This window comes from Caretta caretta, chromosome 26 (assembly GCF_965140235.1).
Source record: "Caretta caretta isolate rCarCar2 chromosome 26, rCarCar1.hap1, whole genome shotgun sequence".
NCBI lineage: Eukaryota > Metazoa > Chordata > Testudines > Cheloniidae > Caretta > Caretta caretta.
In genome coordinates this window covers 834,722-856,109 of record NC_134231.1, presented here as the reverse complement: position 1 = coordinate 856,109, position 21,388 = coordinate 834,722, and the positions used below count along the sequence as shown (strand labels likewise).

The 21,388-nt window shown below is 49.5% G+C and overlaps 1 protein-coding gene across 3 annotated transcripts in view; it reads right to left on the bottom strand.

The window, feature by feature from the left end:
* The window catches only part of ZMAT4 (zinc finger matrin-type 4), a 260,600-nt gene that overhangs the window by 235,377 nt on the left and 3,835 nt on the right, over window positions 1–21,388 (bottom strand). For all 3 annotated transcript variants that reach the window (XR_012666151.1, XR_012666152.1, XM_075123468.1), the window contains exon 2: window positions 2,351–2,441. Coding sequence is in view for 1 of the 3 variants with exons in the window: in XM_075123468.1 (XP_074979569.1) it covers window positions 2,351–2,441 (91 nt within the window). In the remaining 2 variants the exon portion in view is untranslated. The remainder of the gene's footprint in view (window positions 1–2,350; window positions 2,442–21,388) is intronic.

Here is a 21,388-nt window from a genome sequence, read left to right as displayed (position 1 = left end):
CGCCGAGTCAGAACATGGGGAGGGAGGGGGGCAGCTATTTCCCTTTCATCACATGGTTGTCACACGTGGCTTATTGAAGAGACAGTTCAGAGGTGACTTGATCACAGTCCATACATACCTACATGAGGAGAAGATTTCTGAGAGCAGGGAGCCTTGTAGTTTAGCTGACAATGCAAGAAGGAGATCCAGTGGCTGACATAAGGCACAGATTTTTAAGTGAGGGTAATTCGCCATTGAAACAACTTCCTTAGGGATGTGCTGGACTCTCCATCGCTTGAAACGTTTACATCACAACTGGCTGTGACTCTACAATAGATGCAGTCGCTCAGCCGGGACTATTGGGTGTGGTGCAGAAATCACTGGGTGAAATTCTAGGGTCTGTGTTCTGCAGGAGCTCACACTAGATCAGTGGTTCCCAAACTGGGGTTTGTGAACCCCTGGGGGTTCGCGAAATGTTACAGGGGGTTCTTGGGAAAAAATTCCCTAATGGTGGACAGAGCTGTCCCTAGGGACCCCAGGCAGCACGGGGCCAGCAGCCCAGAGCCCCTGGACTTCCAAGAGCTAAGCAGATCAAAGCAAGCATATCTATCACAGTGAAGAGATTTAAACTTCAAGACTCCTTATAAGAAATGGACAGGGAGGTGGCTATTTTTTGCTGTTTTTAAAATTAAAGAGGCAGCTAGTATTGTTTTTAAAATTATTATGAAGAACAAGTTTAAGCTTTGTTGTAAAGTGCGTCGTTTGCCTGGACTGCTCAAGACCTGAATGCTTGTGTTGGAGGAACTCCTTGAGTTGGCTTCTGAAATACCTTGATGCTGTTTCACATCTGATACTCCTTGATGAAACATAGGAGTCTTGTCTTATAACAGGATTATTCAAAGTGATACAAGCTACGAAAGTGAGATCTTGGAAGAGTGTTGCCATTTTCATGATGTAATAAAAATACTGTAATGATAAATAATAATTAATAATAATAGTGTGTAATAAGCATGTCATAAAAACAAGTTTTATATTTCCAAGATCACTGCTTTTATAATTTATACTCAGGTAAAGGAGAAAATCCCTGGAAATATTCATTTTTAGGAGGGAGTTCACAAGACTTGACATTTTAGTGAAAGGGATTCACAGGTTGTTAAAGTTTGGGAACCACTGAACTAGAAGATCAGTATGGTCCCTTCTGGTCTTACACTCCATGGCTCTCTGAACTACCTTGTAATGTGCCATGGAGGTAAAGCATCAGGGCACTTACACCTTCTTCTAACATCAGCCCAGAACTCACAGATCATTCGGGGCAGCCACCCTATTTAGCACAGATAGTGTCGGTTTTACAATGTGGGTACCTATTGTCTAGCATTTTGGAGTGGCTGCAGATACGCGCAGGGATCTACTGCAGGGAAGGGGAAGAAGAAGCCCTTTAGAGAGAGAATTGCTGCTGAATGAGAAATATTTCAGCTGGAATCATCCCTCCAGATGAATTCTTCAGGAAATACATTCTGTTCTATAAAGCACAAATGCCAACCGTATTAATCTACAGACTGTACCCAGTTAGTTAGAGGGGGTGTGAGGGTCTGCGCACACACAACCCAAAAGAACTCTAAAAACATCAGTGGTTCCAGCAAAACCTTCCCAACATCTGCCTTCTACCCAAGAGGGTTTGAAGTCAAATTCTCTGTCTATTCAGCTTAGCTCAGGGGGCTTTATAGCCCTACAAATAATGGGATGAAACTGAGACAAGGGGAATTTAGATGGAGCCGTAAATATAAGGCAAAGGTACTTGACGATGAGACTGGGGACAAGTCTCCAGAAGGACATGGTCGAAGTTCCATTCCCCAGTTACATATGAAGCCAGATTGAGCAAAACACTTTCAAGCATCCCACACTCAAACCTTACCGCAGGCCTCTCAGTGTCCCAGGAAATACACTCTAAGGAACAATCCTGCACTGGCTGCTGATGGAGGCACTCATCCATGGCCCTAAACAGGCTCTTTCCCTCCTAACTGAAGCAACACCTTCGTTGTGTTCTCCCCAATTGGTATTACTTTGATTTTTCAGACATGATTGCAAAATGCTCTGGTGCAATCAGACAATGAAAAGCGGAAGCACATCCCCTGGCAGGAGGTCACAGGACACAGTGCACAGAGCCACAGACACGGCCAGTCATTTCTTCTCAGAATCTGATCTTCCTAGACAGCGTCTCAGCTCCACAGACGCTCAGTCCTGAAATGGGCCCATTGCTTCAATCCTCTTTCTAAAGAAAACTTCTTGGCATAAGCCGTCCCACACTCTCGCATGCATCTTCTAATTCTAACTAAAACTGTTTGAACAGAGGCCAAAATTATTCAAAACTAACCTCTTGTGCATGGTGTGAGTCTTGCACGTATATTGCACTGTGCTGCACTCCATCTTCCCCAGCAAGAGCGTGGTTTCGTCCTGGGCTGGAGCTGCAGAGGGAGACAAAAAGAATTAAACACATTTAGAATTAGAAAGAAGAAGTTCTGTCAAACTTAACCACAGAGTCATGACTGAGGCTCCTTGCTACAGAAATACATGGAACAGGTTTGCTGTACAGGAACAGCTGATGATGCAGTAGATTGAGCTGAAGGGCAAAGACACCACAGCCATCCCTGCTGCCAGATCATACTCCATGTCTCCAGCCAGTTCTGAATGGGGCCAGGCAAGAGCTCTGGTTGCCAGTTGTCAGTGAAGCTGAAATTTGGGAAGGACACCATTGAATTTGGCTCCCTGCCTGAGCTGAACACTGCCCATCGCTCAGTTGTTTGACTTTCCATCCACATTATCGGCTTGAACTGGAAACCATCTGTTTTCCCTCAGCTTGGATCCAGCTTTCACTTGGAGAGCAGAGGCCTTTTCAGCCATGGCCCCTGGGCCCGGGTTTGGGCAGCTGCTTCACTCACTGCTCCATGGAACCCCCTGCAAAATAAACCCCAAGTCTGGACACAACAATATCGGGTGGTGCCCGTCTTTGAAGGCAGATTGGAAGCCCAGCGGGGAAAATCTTTAGCAAAAGAGACAGAGGAAAGGGAGCCCAGTAGGTGGCTTAAGATGGAGGGGATGGATAGGAAGCTAATGAAGTTAGCCCTGAGTGAGTAGCAGCATAAAATCAATGAAGGAGATGGTGCTGGGACTACATAGGCCGGATTCCTAGAGCAAGACCTGGCTCCATGTACTCTGGAAGGACTCCATAGTTAGATATGTACCTGCTACCCTGGTGGGATTGCACTAAAGTGGAACAAACTCTCCAATTAAATATCACTCAAAAGGACAGTTGGTCTTTTTGCTGTGGAGCCCCAAACATGGCAGTGCTGCTGTGTTACAGCTCCAAGCCTGCGTGCGGTAGAGGCTGGGGAAGAAACCGCTTCTAACCAGGGCTCCAGGAAGAAGCCCCAGTCAGCCCAAGCCATCAGGGCCTTCAGACCACAGTTCCCTTCTTGTGATATTTGTTTTAACCTGTCAGTGTGTTTTCTCCTTCCCAAATCAACGGGGTCTGGATTCAATCACCACAGCACACGGAGTATATTTGGTTTGAGGTTTTTTCAGGGAATGGAAACAGCTTCACCGAATTGGTCGGCTGGTTCCCCCATTTAGTCTCCTTCCGGTGGTTTTGTTTCATGTCAGACATGTTATCAGCTGGCATGTTAGTGTAAACACGCAGCTCTTCGACGCTGTGCACGCAGGAGCCTGGCAGTGCAGCGCGAGTGGGCAGCGTGGGACTAAGAGTTATGGCAAGCTGCGTATTTTTCAGTCAAAGTTACAGTAAAGTTTCCACCTGGTAAATCAAGGGTCCAGTTCCCCCTCGATACAAACGACAGATCCCTAGTATTGCCCATGAGAAGCCGGTGGCACCAGTACCAAACCCACAGGCTGGCAACGTCCCAGCCTTCAGAAATAGCCCCCTCTGGGGGCCCCCAAGTCATCACTTAACACTGAAGTGGAGTGAGGCCTGGTCACAAATGGAGGGTGTAAGAACACGGAGCACAAGGAAGGAGCTTTGCACCAACGTGCAAGGAGCCCGTTAACATCACCCAGCCAAATCCCATAGGGTAGAAATGTCAGTACTGGGGGTTAGACAGACACCGTGGGCGAGGTAACACCTTTTACTGGACCAACTTCTGTTGGTGAGAGACAAGCTTTCGAGCTTACACCGAGCTCTTCTTCAGGTCTGGTTTAATAAAGTGCAGGTGCCCCCTCTGAAACCTACGGAAATCAACTGAGTAACACAGAGTCTGAGCTTCTGCAGCATTAAAAGCACTTCAGTAGGGACAGAAGAAATCTTTCTGAATGGAGAGGTTTCCATTCCCTGGACCAAATGCAGACCTTGTGTGAGCAGGTGCAATGCAGTGGACATTAGTGGAGTTACACATACTGGCCCCAGGTGAGAATTGGACCCATTCCACTGGTGTTTTACACCAGAGAGCTAAGGGGGTTGGAGATATGGAGCCTTCATAGAATCAAGCTTATGCTCAAATAAATTGGTTAGTCTCTAAGGTGCCACAAGTCCTCCTTTTCTTTTTTCTTTTTGCGAATACAGACTAACACTGCTGTTACTCTGAAACCTGTCATAGAATCATAGAATATCAGGGTTGGAAGGGACCTCAGGAGGTCATCTAGTCCAACCCCCTGCTCAAAGCAGGACCAATCCCCAACTAAATCATTCCAGCCAGGGCTTTGTCAAGCCTGACCTTAAAAATATCTAAGGAAGGAGATTCCACCACCTCCCTAGGTAACGCATTCCAGTGTTTCACCACCCTCCTAGTGAAAAAGTTTTTCCTAATATTCAAGATTTTAGGAAATATTCAATGTGAGAGCTTCATGTCAAAGAGCTCAAAGGGGCATTAAGGACAGACCCACCCCAGACCCAGCCATGATCACTGACATGCCTGCACACTTCCCTTGACCACATGCTGCTATGCAAACCTGGAACCATCTTAGTGAGGGAGTCTCATATACACCCAGGATCAGATCTCTGGGGGCACATGCCGTGCTCATTGGGAACACAGCCGTGAATCATAGAAGATGAGGGTTGGAAGAGACCTCAGGAGGTCATCGACTGGTTCCCATAACTCAGTAGGTTTGTCAGATTCAGCGCTTCTCCAGGAAGGAGGAACTGGCCAAGGACCAATCAGTAGTGGGAGTTGAGTTACCAGAGAGGGATGACAGCAAAGGTGCTGAAAATAGATTGAAATTTTGGCAATTTAAGCCCATTGCTTCTTGTCCTGTCCTCAGAGGTTAACGAGAACAATTTTTCCACTCTCCTCCTTGTAACAACCTTTTATGTACTTGAAAACTGTTATCATGTTCTCTCTCAGTCTTCTCTTCTCCAGATTAAACAAACCCAATTTTTTCAATCTTCTCTCCTAGGTCATGTTTTCTAGACCTTGAATCATTTTTGTTGCTCTTCTCTGGACTTTCTCCAATTTGTCCACATCTCTCCTGTATTGTACTGTATTGTGACTGCAGAAAGAGGAAGGGCTGGATTCAGAGCTGTGAGGCTAGCCTCAGCTTCTTTTGGGCTTGCACGTATGTGGGAAGGGTGATTCAGTGAGTGAGCACGTGGCACCGGCTCCATTATGTAGAGAACTTTGCCCTTTCAGCTCAATGCTCTGCTGTAAGGGTGGCAGAGAAAAGGAGGCCACAGGGGCAGCAGATCCCCAGAGCACTCGGGAAAGCGGGTGTTGAAGAGGAGTGGGCTAACCACTGTCAAAGGCTTATCAAGAGACTAATCGCTGCCTCTGCTCCTGGAGAGCTGTTTTCTCAGCGAGGTTCTCAGCAGGGCATTCCTGGCTCCTCTCCGTACTTGCTCCATGGCCCATTCCCTTCCTTCACCATGAGATGGCACCAGTATCCCGCCGCTACTGATGGGGACGTGGAGACGGTGGCAGACAAAGTCTGAAGTGGAAAGCACAGTCCAGCTCTTTACCTGGAGTGCTTTAGTGTACACGCTGTTGCTGAAATGCCTGGAGCCCTGAAATGAGCATCCCTCCTACACACAGCGAGGAGCAACAGCCGCAGATCTCGTTTCAGCCACTCTCAGGGGCAGTTTCTTTGGCCCCTGTTGCCCTGTTGAGATGAGATGCTCCGAAGCATGCACAGGACCCACCAGCTGTGCCTTCACAGCTCGTGCCAAATGTTCCCGGTCCGGGAGGTGAATGTGCAGCCACAGCATACCATGCTGACAAATACCATAGTGGGAGCAGAGGATACGGGCCTTGAGCATAGCTGGCAGCAACAGACACAGCAGCTGAAGCATCTTCTGGGGAGCATCAACCATTGTGGCAGAGCTGCCGTGTTCACGTGTGCAAGGAAAGGGCACTCCGTCTATGTTAGCACAACCATCGTGGCCCATTGGTGAGAGCTCTCCAGGTAGGCGCTTCCTACAGCGTAGCACTCACATAATAAGCCAGCCTGTTGCACCTTCCCTGCTGAAGTGTCCAGGGATCAGGACCTGCACACAGGGCCAGCAGGGGAATTTGCAGGGGTGCAAGATGAGAGCACACTGATGAGAAAGCAGCACACCCTTTCTTTGTGCCTAAAATAACACATTTCTACAGCCACGCTGGGCAGCTGGAGTGACCGATTAAAGATTTGAATTGCTTGGAAGGACACTGCTGCACTGGAATAACTGCCAAGTGCTAGATGAGTTAATATAACTCTAATGCAATATAGTTTTAGGCTTGAAACACCAGCAAACCCCTCACTGCAAGATAATGCAAAGCTTGGGCAGCAAACACACATTTCCCCATGCAGAGAGAACAGGTGCCACATAGGAGCCAAGACCAATAACTGGAACTGAGAGTGCTCAGCCCAGAGATTTCCGTAACACACTGCGGGCAGGTGGCTGGGTTTGTACGCCCGACCAGCAGGAGACACTCTGCCTGCTCCTGATGCGCTGTCACCATGGAGCTGCTGGAAGCACTTTCCACGACACCTCACACTATTCCCACACTATGCCACTGGTCCTTCCCATGGCCACTGGCATCCCGCACCTTCTGGTTCTCTGCACCCGACCTCCAGGCATCTGCAGTCTGGTGGCTGGCGCCCAGCACTTACACGTGTAGCACTGTCTCGTTCTTGAGTGAACCCCTGACTCGCTGTGCTCAGCTTCCCCAGCTGTGGCATCAGAGACTCCTTTGCAAGGCACTTCGAGCCCTAAATGCAGAGGATCCCCGTCACCCTGGCTGCGCTGCCCACAAAGCTCTCTGCACCAGGCCAGTGTCGCCACGCTGGCTCCTCTGCACAGCCTGGACTTCTTACAGCACCCGTTGCAATGCGTGTCTTTTCACGCACACGCCAGCCATGCAGTCGACGGGCCCTTTGTGCCCTGAGCAAGGACGCAGGCAGCAGAACCCCAGCCCCTGCAAATGTCAGCAACAGTCAAGCCTCTGAATGTCTCACAGTTGCCACTAGAACTTAAACCGTTCCAGCTGCCTCACATTACAAGGTGTCCCAAAGGAATCCTGAAGCCTGACACGCTGTCCCCACACAGGACCACTTAATCCCCTTGTTTATTGTTTCTCCAGCAGAGGCTAATGGTAATTTGCTTATTCTGGCTTCTGATTCTGATTACAATGGTTGCACCAGCTTGCCCTGCATTTGGGGAAATCATTAGTTAACATCTGACGGATATGACAGAGGCCTTCCAGTAGCTCAGAGGAGAAAGGAGAGACCTGCACAGACAGGCAGGGGCTGCTTTTCTGTCCCAGCTGCTGGCTGAGGATAGTGGGGGGTGTGACAGGGTAGTGGGGGTGTGACACGTGGAGGTAAGAGGCTCCTCTACTGGAAGCTGGAGTGAGTCAATAGGCGTTTTCACTCAAACAGAGCCAGTTTCTCTGTTAGTGGCAGCTGCTGCTGTCACACATCACCTGAACAGGATCAGTGGTCCTCCTGCAGAGCAGGTCTGGCTGTGGGGTCTGCTCCATTACCCCTGACCTGCCTCTGCTGGGCCCGCTTCTCTGTAACAATTCCTCTCACCGCCTCACTCGCTGTCACACACTGGGTAGTCCAGGGCCACGCCCCTCCTTTGGGAGAGAGATGCTGGGTATGTCTACACTGCAATGTGAGCCCACGCTTGCGTCTACACTGTAATTGCACTAACCCAGGGCTCGGACCCAGGGTCCCAGGACTCTACAGGGTCACTATGCAAGAGCCTCCAGGGTTCGCAATGGAGAGTGGAAAAAGCACCAAGCTTTTTGCAAGCTAGCTGCTTCCTGGTACCGTACAGGGCAGGCAGTAAACTTTTCCCGCAGTGCACCAGGTCCTGTGGCTACAGCGGCCACATTCCAGGGCGGGGGAGCACTTGGGACTTGAGACATGGTTACTTTTACTCAGGTCTGAGCACTTCAGTGTGGACACCAGAGCCCTAGGTCCAAGCATGGGTTAGAAATGTCTTAACGTGGGGTTAAAATACAATGTAGACACTCAAGCCCAGGGTTCCCTAATGCAGGCCAGCTGGCTCCAGTCCCACTAACTCCAGGCTTACACTAACCATACCCGCTGAGAGCTGCCAGAGCCCTGTTACTCATGGTTACCTCACACAGGCCAGGCACCTCCAGCCTTTCCCCAGCAGGCACCCTGGGCTTTTATGAAGAGTGATCTCTGGTGTCCAGCTCCAAGACAATGCCTTCGCACAGCAGTAGGCCCGGCATGGCGGAAGGGGAGCTGGGAAGGGGGGTTGGTGCCCAGTGTTCCCTAACGGCCTGTTGCTACCTGCAGCGTGTTCTATAGACAGCTCGTATCCCCCCCAGCTGCTACCGCTGCTCACGTGCTGTGTTCGATGCACGGACCAGCACACACTACAGTCCCAGCCACTCAAAAATTATGAGCCAGGTCTCCCCAAATCACAGCCTGGTATAAAACTCACAACACTTTTAAAAATAAAACAAATTGATCTTTTCATTCATCTACTAGTTTCTGAGCCTTTCAGGATCAAGTTTTCCAACTTCTCTCCACAGCCACGTGGGCGAGAGACTTACTTTTGGTTTTAAATGAGAGCCTGATACAATCACATGACTCCAGCAGCTGGGACTTTAAGAAACATGACACGCTCATAATGAAATGGTGAGAGGCTGGCAACACTGCTACTGTCACTCACACACAGAATCCTGTAGCTGTTACTACCCCTTCTGTGGGGTATCCCTGGGGTAGAGATAGCCTGGAAAATACGCAGAAATGTGTAGGGACTCACTGGCAGAGTGGGCCAGTTTTAAAATGCATTAAGAGGCATGACCTGCCTCTAAAATGCAGATTCAGTGCCCTGCGGGAAGGGTAGCCATTCCATTACCGCCTATTTGCAGACTGGGCACTGCCCTAGCTGTGTGCTGATGCGGACACCCTCCTCCCATGTGGCACTCAGAACAGCAGCTGGCTAATGCCGGGACTTGCTTCCACAAGCACCGCCTTCGGAAGGGGGTGTTTCCAGACACAGTGTGCCACCATCACGGTCGGTAACCCGGTTGGCACAGGTAGCAAACATCAACTCTAGGTGGCATGTGCTTTAAGAGCGTGTATAAGCAAACCCTGGGGGCTGGAGGTCTTTATCCCAAGCCGTAAGAATCCCAGGACAGTGACTCCCAAAGCTAAAATGCCAGAGCGAGGGGCAGAAAGGCAGGTGAGCTGCCTGCAGGTTGAGATGCTGACCTTTGAATGCTGTGCTGTCTAGAGCACTATGCCAGTGCAGGGGCCACTGCCAAATAGCACCAGGCAGAAATATATTAAATTACCTCAATGGGAGGTTCAGCATGAACGAATCAGACAGCTACATTTGCATCCACCACAAGACTCAGTAAAGCCAGAAAAATCCATCGGGAAGGGGGAAAGAACTGCCCTGGCCAAGCCACACGCGGACGTTGGGCCTGAGAGCTCCTGGATGGCATGTTAGAAATGGCAAAAATCTACCCAACTCTGGTGAGCAGCGAGGGGTCTGTGCGCAGGCCATGCTCACCCGAAGCTGACTCTATGCACAACACCTGGAGGGAGCTTTTCCTGCCAAGTTTATAGCACAGCGATTTCAGGAAGCTGCAGAAAAGCTGCTCTCAAAGAGGGTGTTCGGTCTGGGCCTGGGATGTTCAAGCCAGGCAGGCAATTTGCAGGGACACCAACGGGACAGTTTGCAGAGTTGTCCCAGACCCATGTAATGTAATGATCTGTGCGAGCAGCTAGTCAGACTCCTGCAGCTCAGGTACCTGAATGAAACAGACACAGACTGCCAAATGGCAAGCCCCTTAGCTCCCCAAAACCTGAGCACCTCGGTGTGTTTCCAGGCTTCCCACTGGCCCATTTTCTATTCCCAGAGCCCCTCCCCTTTAATTTTCCCCAAGTTCTACAGGAAGAGGGCTGTCTTTTTTTAAAGGAGCTCAGTGTCACTCAATGGATTTTGCCCTGCAGGCTGGAAACCACCTGTGGGAGAGGAGAGATTTTAAAAGGTCAGGGCAGTAAGGATTGATTTCACCATCACCCTAAAGAGGTGCCCAAGTTTGAACATAGGCCTTCTCTGCCTTGGCAAGCTGTATGTGCCAATAGCCCTGCAGGGCTGGGGTCAGCCAGCTAAAGATGATCATTCAAGGGCACAGAATGTGGCCCCCCAGCAAGTCACCTGCATCCTTCCTGAGGCAGAGCCCTGGTTCCAGGAGGAGCCTTTCTCCTTCATGCTTTACAAGTGTCACAAAGCAGGGCTCTCCAGTCTAGCCTGGGGCAGGCCTGCCCAGAGATAGCAGGGATGGGTACAAGTCTGAGACACAAACAGGCTCTGGTGAGCATCCCAGAGGGGGCCAGCAAAAAGACTTGCAACTCCACCACTTGCTCCAGTTTGTCTGCGGGATGCTTTCGCCTCTAGTTCTGTAGCTGTGGGGACTGCTCAGGGACTTCCTCTGGGCCCTGGGGAGCCGCACTGCGCTCACAGGAGGCAGCAGGAGGCTGAGATTTTGTTCCTAACCCAAGAGCAGCAGCCCTGGCGGGTTTGCCCTGACGTGCACGGAGAAGAGAAAAAGGTCAATGGGATGTCCTTGTTCTGTGGTTCTTCACTTGCCCATAACAAATGCGGGGCAGACTGTTGAGAGGCACTGTGTGCCTGGGGTGACATTCTTAACCCTTGGTCCACAGAAACTAACTGGAACTTATATATGGTGCCTTTATTCCTTAGGCTGTGGTCTCACAGGAGCCTAGGGGGATTAGGAGCCCAGCTAAATTTTGTGCGTCCTTGAAATTCCCAGTCTTGGTGCTTTAAGCTGACCTATATGTTTTGTGCATTTGTTATTATTATAGACCTCTCCCTATAACACAGCCCTAATGTAACAAACCACTCATGAAAGGAAGGGACTTTTGTATGTCTGAGCTGTGAAAACTCTGGGGTAGGAGCCTGCAGCATGGCTAGGGGGGCCCTGCTCTATGGTTTGGGGAACACTGTTACCGAGCCGGAGCCTGCGTTCTGCGTGGTCACAGAGAACATTTCTGAGGCTCTCCCTGGTGGCAGAGCAGCATTTGAGAGCATAATATGTTCTCTCTGGGCATGCAGCCTGCCGTGTCCCGTACTGGGTACAGCTCCCAAGGAGCATGCATGGCCGCAACTCAACCTCTAGCTCAGACCTGTAGATCTTCTTTAACACAGGTCTGGCGTTTGCCAGAGATTTTCCTGGGGGCAGCTGCCATTCACAGAAAGGCGAAAACTTGTCTGTCTCTCACCAACAGAGGTTCGTCCAATAAAAGATATGACCTCCCCTACTTGTCTCTCTCATATCCTGGGACCAACACAGCTACAACACCACTGCATACATAGGGTAGTGACATTCCCGGAGCAAAGCACCATCTGTGAGAACTCGAGATCCGTGGGAATACACTTCTATGCCTAGTCTTCTCAGAAAGGAGAAATGCACATGCTGCCTCAGGCTCTGGCTAACCTGTCCATTGCTCTTTTCAACTCCCCCATTTTGCCCTATAAATAGCACTTGTCAGTTCTCTCAGCCCTTTCTTTGTGTCTAACTGCTCCCTGGTGCTCCTTGGTCTAATGCTGCACATCCCAGGGCTCTATAATGCTTTGCTGGCCATCGAGTCATGTTTCCTGCTTCCCTGGTCTTCTATCATTTCTATTCCAGATCCTCCTGCGAGGACCAAGAGACCATCATGCCTTCTTCTCCAGCTCCTCCAGCCACTGGCAGTGCCTCCTCCAGCTCTTCCATGCACCTCCCAGCCAGTCCTCTCAAGAGCCTTGTTGCATCTTGACACCTCCGGGGCTCCTTTTTGACTTGCGCGTGATATTTTGATGTAAAAACGAGAACCTAACATTAATGTGGCACACATTAAATGGATTAAAAGCTGGCTAACTGATAGGCCTCAAAATGTAACTGTGAATGGAGAATCATCACTGAGTGCATGTGTTTCTAACCAGATCCCGCAGAGATCGGTGCTTGGCCCTACGCTATTTAACATTTTTATCAATGACCTGAAAGAAAACATAAAATCATCCCCAATAAAGTTTGCAGATAACACAAAAATGGCAGGAGTGGTAAATAATGGTCACTGATTCAGAGTGATCTGAATCGCTTGGTAAGCTGGGCACAAGCTGGATGCAACAGTATGCATTTTAATATGGCTAAAAGTAAGTGTTTCAGAGGAACAGCCGTGTTAGTCTGTATTCGCAAAAAGAAAAGGAGTACTTGTGGCACCTTAGAGACTAACCAATTTATTTGAGCATGAGCTTTCGTGAGCTACAGCTCAATAAGTGATGAAGTGAGCTGTAGCTCACGAAAGCTCATGCTCAAATAAATTGGTTAGTCTCTAAGGTGCCACAAGTACTCCTTTTCTTTTTGAAAAGTAAGTGTATCCATCGAGGAACAAAGAACGCAGGCCACCCTTACAGGAGGGGAGACCTGTCCTGGGAAGCAGGGACTTTGAAACAGATGTGGCGACATTGTGGTGGACAATCAGCTGACCATGAGCTCCCTCTGCAACACTGTGGCCCACAGAGCTAATGCGATCTTGGGATGCATGAACTGGGGAATCTCGCATAGGAGCAGAGAGGTGATTTTACCTCTGTATTTCCACCCTGGTGTGACTGCTGCTGGAATCCTGTGTCTGGTTCTGGTGCCCACAATTCAAGAAGAATGTCAAAAAACTGGAGAGGGTTTAGCGAAGAACCACGATAATTACTAAAAGATTAGAAAACCTGCCTTCTAGTGATAAAGCCATGGAGCTCAATCTATGTAGCATAACATGTTAAGGGGTGATGATCACTGTTTACAAGCATCTATATGGGAAACGAAGATTTGATAATGGGCTCTTCACTCTAGCAGCGAAAGGTGTAACCCAACCAATGGCTGGAAGCTGAAACTAGACAAATTCAGACTGGATGCAAGGTGTACATTTTTAAACAGTGAGAGTAATTAACCATTGGCACAGTTTGCTAAGGGTTGTGTGGATTCTCCATTGCTGGCAATTTTTAAAATCAAGATTGGAAGTTTTTCTAAACTATCTGCCCTCAGAATTATTTCAGGGAAGTTCTCTGGCCTGTGTTCTACAGGAGGTCAGGCTAGATGATCACAGTGGTCCCTTCTAGCCTTGGAATCTATGAGTCTATCCTCCTGCAGCTCCCCAGTTCCCTTGAACAACATTTATACACTAGTACATGGGGGGTAATCAGGGTCATGGCCCTGCTGTGCTGGGAGCTGCGCGAACACCTAGGGAGACAGTCCCAGTCCCAAAGAGATTGCCCTGTAAGAAGACAATGGGCAAACAAAAGGAGAGAGGCACAGTTAAATTGGTGGGTGACAAATGGAGACATTTCCCTATATTTGTCAGGGTCATGGTGTTCAGAAATGACTAAACAGATTGCACAAAGTCATGTTTGCTCCTGGTGGAGACGGAAATACATTTGTTCCAGAAACTGCCTCCTGCCTTTTCTTGCAGACCCATGATTAAATACTGCTAGCCCTATTCCAATGGCCTTGGGCTTTAGTCCCTAAAGCAGCAGACCAAAGTCAAGCCACAGAAAAAGAAAAGGTAGAACACACATTGCTCAGAGCCTGAGCCCTGCATAAGGGAACAAAACGACCAGTCACTGTCTAACAATTCCAATGAAGTCCCAACTGAAATTACCAAAGAAAAAAGATCAATAAGTACTCCTTTTCTTTTCTACTTTCTGCTACTTGACTCCGTTATAGGAAGCTGGCTGATTGACTGAGAGTCATGCGCACTCGGAGACTTCTCTCCGTATTTCTTGTAAGGGATGGCATTACGATGTGTATTGAAAACAGCTCATTGATGTTGAACAGAAGCAATTATGCCCAGCAAATCGCAAATCAATGTTATATAGAAGCTGGACATATTATATACAAGGTTCTAGTGATTTCAGAAGCGCATGCTGTCATCTTGGTCCATGAGGATTTATGGCTCTAACTCTTTTTACATGACAAAAAATATATTCCTTTGGAAGTGGGTAATGAAGAGGGTTGTCAGGGTTACTGCTAGGAAGAACCTCCACTGGCTCATTGCCATATTATGCACAATAAGCTGCAATTTAAGAAGGTGAAAGGGGCACAATGGAGAGCAGGATTTTTATCAGTTTTCTTACACCAGGCTGTCATACTTTGCCAATGGGCTCCAACCCCAGGGGCTTTCTGCAGTGCACAGAAGACTTGTCACAGTGTGGACTGATCGAGTCAGTCTGTGTTGTCCGTTGTGGGGCCACTCCCTGCTGCCATCACAAAGCAATTACGCAGACGGGCTAAGGAAAGACTACCCAGCAGATGGGAGGGTGCTTCCCAGTGCAGGTAGACCGACGCTGGCCAGCATGATAAAAATAACTGTGTAGCCGTGATGACCCAGGCTGAGGCTAGCCACCACCCCAGTCCAATCCTTCCCACCCCCCCGGCTACGGTCTCAGCTGGCTAGCCTGAGACTCCACCTCTGCTCCTGTGGCCACACTGCTATTTTTAGCACTCTAGCTTGAGCGGAGCTAGTGGATGTAGGTCAGCCCACGCTTGGAGACACACTCCTGGCTGTGTGTAGACAGGCCCTTAAGAGCCCCAGAGCACAGCTGGAGAATGCCCATCCCTGCTCCCTTGGTAAAAAGCAATGTGTGAAGGCTCTCAGTTTTCCCCATGATTCATGTTGCCCTGTGGAAGGGTACGTTGTTTGAGAGCGGGTCACAGGCATGGCCAGAATGAAGGCTGGCTCCACTGGCCACCAGATCAGAGGCTGGGACACACTGCCAGCTCCGGGCTGGAGCTGCCTTTCTCATGCATGTTAATACCGCAAGTAGTGGCTTCATGAAGACCAGCTGGAGGGAAGGCAGTTTTATGGCCGCAGACTTCGTTTCAGCAGAGAGGGGGAAAGGATATGAAGACCACACATGCTCTGACCAACATTTCACTCCTAGCACTTTTACAGGCAGATTCCACCATAAATCTCTCCCTCAAAAACCACCCTCATCTTAATAAATAAATGCCACTTAAGGGCCGCTGAATTTTCCTTTCCTCTGCGTGGTGTAGACTTCCCCACACGCAGGTTGTAAATCTCCTTCCCAGGAGGGCAGCAGCCACCCCTTCCTCCACCCTTTGTTTTCCTTTCTCATCTGATCAATAATAGGAGTGTGGGAATGTATTGTGCACCTGGCCAGTTAGTACTGCTAACACTTACGAGGCATGCAGCAAGCAGGTGCTCTCCTGAGGCCCCAGGCACAGGGCTGAGCCGTGCTCCCATTAAAGTCAATAGGATTTTTACCAATGACCTCAGTAGCATCAGGATTAGCAGAGCTCAGAGCTTGCAGCACCATTAAACCCCACTGACTTCAGGATCAGGCCCACAATAAGGGGAAATCTGTGCCACGACACCTCAGTTCTCTCCTGCACCGGCCCTTATCATGCAGACCAAAGCCCCCATCCGGTCCTGCCTAGGCCCCCTTGTCCCTAGCCTGAATCATCACCTGCTTTTCCAGGCCTGGATCTCCACCCAGAGAACTGCCAGCCATTCCCGTGCTGGAGTTCGCCTGAGCCCACCCAGCCGGCGTGTGAGGGGGATGAAGGCGCGATGCCAAGGAGTGACAAGCTGGGAAATGCCAAACTCGTTATCGCTCCTGACCTCAAGCAGGAGGTGAAGCTGGGCCAGAGCCGGAAAGCTGGAGCGTGGACCCAGGATGCTGGCTCTGACTGTTCGCTCACCATTCATGGCCACTTGGTGCCCAGCTGCTGGTGTGAGCCAGACCGAACTGCCAGAGTCACTCAGTGTGCCACTGAAACACGGATGCAGTCTCCCAAAGGGTTAAGTCCTTGGCAAATAAAGGTGCTTTCCAAAGGTCTCCTCAGTTGTAGGAGCCGCAGCATCAGTTGGGAGCCCGGGACTGGGCTGAGCGAGTCTGAAAAGCTACAGAGCTACCACCTGCTTTGCTAAAAGTGGCAGGAGTCACCCAGGGCTGAGCCAGTGGATTTAATTACTTTGGATCCTGAGAGGGTGTTCTGACCCTTTGGGCCTGCGCTGATTGCTCAGGCATTGTGGGTAATATTTTGGTGATGCTCTGGAAGCAGGTGGACAGGGGAATGCACTTGACAGGCCTGTCATGGTGGTTAACTCATTTCAAATTGTTTGCTCCATTTACAGTTTCATACCCATCAAAGGCGAGAACAACCAAGACTCTAAAAATGCCCCCTGCTTTGTGCAGACAGGCACAGGCAGTCTCTTGGGAGTCCGTGCGCGAACTTCCGTCCTGCTCCTCCATCCCACAACCTCAGTAACGAGCACCCTACCCTCTGCTCTTCCATTTGTGCTCCAAACTGCACCTGTTTTCAGCATGGATCTTTACCCCTGTCCTGGTGTAAATTGGCCCTATTCGCCCCTGTCTTATGCACAAATTTGACACCAGCTTCCATGAGACAGCCCCATCCATCTCCACAAGCAGCTCAGGCTGTGAGCCATTTCTGTTCAGAGGAGCTGGAAGATCCGCCAGTTCCCTGCTGGGTTGAGAGGATTTCTATGGGTGCCGATCCCTCACAACCCAGGCCCATTCTACAGCCACATGAACACACAGGAAGCGTGTCTGTTGTGCGGACGGAGCGGAGACTACCCGGCCCAGGAGTTCACTGTATGAGTAGCACTCTTTTGCAAGCTCTGTAGCCATTTCCTGGGGAAACCTGGGGAGCCTCAAAGGGCAAATGGCCCTGTTAGATTCATCAGGAGACCCAGGTTCTGCTTTCATTTCAATACCAGTTGGATGATATAAGCCATAGCTGTATGTTTGGCTTCAAGAACAGAGATTCCTGCCAGGAGATTCCACTGTGTTTTAGTGTAAACACTTTTCAGTGACAGATTCTATTAATGTTCCTGGCTAATAAATCCCAGGTGGAGGCAGCAAGGAGGTGTTGGTAAAATAATCAAACAGCTGGGAAAAGCTCAGAAGTGTCCTTAGGCTCTGGTCAGAGAAGTGAACCTGCATGACACCAGCCAGGAAGGAGGAGACGTTGGGGAATCAGCAAATGAGCCAGACCCTGGAAAGTGGCATCTGCTTTCTCCATTCACACCACATGTTGGCTTTGCAGGAGAATAGAGAGAGAGAGAGCGCGCGCGTGCGATTTCCCCCACTGCCCCTTCTGTCTTGGAGTGAGTGACTCCTTAGGGGTCAGGTCCAACTGCTTGTGTCCATTGTCACCTCACTGAATACCCTCCGCTGCTTTCTCTACCTAGATTGGGAACTTCAGGGCTCCCCTTGGGCTGACCACTTGGTTTTCAACAGTGGTCAGCTCCTAGTCAGAGTCTAGGTCTCCATGTCAGATTTCCAGCCACCAAGCCCTTTGGTGTCTCTCTGCCCTCATTACATCTGACTTCTGCAGCTTGTGGCCTTCTCTTCACCTGGCCATGCTGCTGTCCGGTGAGGAAGGGGGATGTAACGTGCATGATGTGGCTTAGCACACACAGCTCTGAGCTGCCCCTTAAGACACCCTGCGTGAAAGCGCTTTCCTGCCCCCTGAGTTGGCATGCGTTAAGGATTTTCCCCAGGATGAGGAGTAGCTCTGTGCTAGGACTCCCCCATCCCCAACAATGCAGAAGGCAGAGCACTGGGATCCCTATACCAAAACATTTCCCCAGAAACTCCACACAGTGACTTGATTTTTCTCTGGAGCATTGACAGCTGGGCCCAGGCCTATATGCTCCCACACAGCATCCGCTTCACAAAAGAAGTGTATAATGACTACGTTCATGGCACTGGGCATCCTGGTACTTAGCCTGCCCTGAGCCCTCGGTCTGCTGTCCTGAGCTGTGCTGGTGGGAATCTTTCCCACACCATGCAGGTCCCTTGAGGCTCTGGCAGAGTGATTTATCTTACTGAGCTAGCTCCCCTTCTCCTCCAGACAAGGAAAGCTAAATTAAAGCTGAGAAGAGCTTCAGCCACTCTAGGTGTTCTGGCTGCATGTGTCTTTTCCCACACAATCTACAGTCCTTCCACCAGAACCAGCTAATGTCTCCTGCCCGCACTCTCCACAGCCACTGCCCTGGAGAATAGCATCGCTGCCGCGTGTAATCTGGCTCCCTGGAATAACACCGAAGGAAGGGGCTGAGCTTCACTGATTTTACTTCTGTGGAATGTGCTGTGGACAAAAATTTCAGACTTGGACGTGTAAAAGCTCTGCACCTAAATGTGCTCTGCATTCCAGAGGCACTGACCACCCACCACAGCTGCCCAGCCCCCCCAGAAAACCAGGCATGCACGAAGACGCCCAGGTCTGGATCTAGGTGCTGACTTCAGGCACTCAGATGCAAGTCCTCTGGCCAACCTGACACAAAAACAACGACATTTCTGAAAGTGTTAATTACCACACAGCAGAATCAAAGAAAGCCCCAGGTCCAGAGTGAGTGATTGGATGTATTGTCAATGGTGTCCTGAGGGAAGAGCTCTCAGGCTGGAGGTTATCAGCACCACAGCAGTGAGGAGGTAAATATCACTGAAAAACGAATCCTAGATTGGACATCAGGAAAAACTTCCTGTCAGGGTGGTTAAGCATTGGAATAAATTGCCTAGGGAGGTGGTGGAATCTCCATCATTGGAGATTTTTAAGAGCAGGTTGGACAAACACCTGTCTGGGAAGGTCTAGATAATACTTAGTCCTGCCTCAGTGCAGGGACTGGACTAGACCATCTCTCAAGGTCCCTTCCAGTCCTTTGATTCTACTCTTTTCCCAGGGGATGGACTAGAGATGACATAATGGGCTTTTCTTTTCTGACTCTGTGCTACTCGAGGGGAAGGGGGACAGCCTTTAATCACACGGGCAGTGCCATGTGAGGCCCCCCTTTAAAGCTCTCTGAAATAGAGAAGCACCGAAAGAGACACAAATATGGCAGCGTATGAATACCCGTTAGCGTGGGTCCCATCCACAGAATCGTGCAGTCCCAGGGGCCGGTAACTTCCACTATAAAGAGTGGCATGACTGGCTATGGTAGAGTGCGGTAATCCAAAGAGTTCTAGAGAGGTTGATAGCTCCGGGGACAGCCAGGCCACAGCCTGATGGGAATTAACCACCCCACGTTCACTGTCCCTAATAGAAACAATAGCTCTTGGCCAATGCAACTCCATTTCACGCTCCCCTAGTGCAGGAGAGAAGAGCCTCAGACACATCCAAGTGCTTCCACATGCATGGGACAGAGAGACGCTTTCCATAGCAAGAGAGGAAGGGTAGTTTTTGTGGTGAGGGTGCTGGACGGGGAATCAGAAGCTCTGGGCTGAATTCCTAGCTCAGCTACAGCCTCTGTAGGCAAGTCACAGGGGGCCAGATTTCCCAGGGCTTCCCACCCACAATTGGGTCCAGATTTTCCAAAGTGCTCAGCTCCCAGCAACTTCCATTGGGCTCCTTACAGCCAGCTCAGCACTCAGCACGCCAAACTCTGCTGATAATCTGGCTCTTAATCCCCTTATGCTTCACTTTCCCCATCTGTAAATGAGGCTAATAAAGTTTCCCTTCTCCCCCCATTTGTCCGTCTTCCCTGTTAGATTGTTAACTGTTTGGGGGAGGGACGGTCTCTTGCTACATGCGTGTGCCACACCTTGCACCACGGAGCCCCGTTCTGGGTTGAGGTCACTAGGAGCTGCCATGATAAGAAGAAGAATTCTCATCTGATCTCAAAGTCAGGTCAGAAGAGCAGCTGTTCCAGCTAGTTGAGTGTTGAATTTGTGCACAACTCCTTCCCAAAACCTATTTTACCACATGCTCCACTGACGGCTTTTTCTTTTATTTTTTAATCTGTTTTATTTACTTATTTATTTTTGAAACTGGCCCTTTGTGCTTCGAGCACAGAACCCTTTCGGACTGAAATCTTGTGAGTTTGGAATAATTATTTTATCTGATAGACAGTAAAGAGCATTCGGTGGTTTTAAAGAGTTTTACCAAAGCTAAACAACATAAAAGCAACTTTAATCACAGAAAAACGTTTCGTTGGGAATCCTGAGCACAGACCCAATCAAGGGCTTTGAGGTGTGGTAGCTAGCAGGTAACCTTTCTGTACTGCATATCTCTCAGTTGTAATTATTCATTATTCTGAATTATCAATATCAATGGATAATCTGTACAGCGATTTCCCACGTCTGCCTGAATGCATTAAAGGTGGAACTTCCACAGAAGGGCTCTGCTATTTCTCTGCTGGTTTTGGTCTGGAGGTACCATTTCAAACGCATCAGTCTCTAGCTGTGTCAAAATCTTGGAGCCAGATTCTCTGTCACTTCCACTGGTTTTACACGCTCGCCGCTCCATTGGCGTCAGCAGGCAGTGGAGCAGTAGAGAGAAGCACTGGGTCCTCGGAGGCTTGAATAAGTCAAATGGTGACTTGGTAACCACCTTGCAAAAACCTGACAACCCCACAGACCCAAACCCCTGCACAATGCTGTCCTTACGGGAAAGCAAAAATGGCTCACACTTTTAACTTAACACTAAAACATGTCTTCATTCTGTGTGCAGAAAATTAAGAGGATAAGAATTAATCTGCCCCTCATCGGACAGGCAGCTGCCCAGTGCTGTTAGAGGTCGTTGTTCATAGCGAGTCCCTGACTAATGCTGCTCAAAAGTCACTGAAACCCATCCACAACATCTGGCTGTGGAGATGTTTGTTAGGGTCTGTTTGGCAGTTTATTGTGTATTAGCCAGGTAGCTCAGGCGGTGGGGTGCATCCTGGAGCTCCGTAGCTGCTGAGACTTCTGGCCCCAGTTTCAAATCTCTTGCCTAGTTTCTCTTTGATTATCTGTATCCAGGAGACACATTTATCCTTAGCCAACAGCTGAGCATGAATGGGCCATCTGGGGCTTTTATCAGTATATTGCAAGGCAGCAATCCTAGACTATACTGAAAACATACTCTAACCTCCAGTCACATTTGGTACCAGCCACTGGGCTGCTGGGGGCATCCAG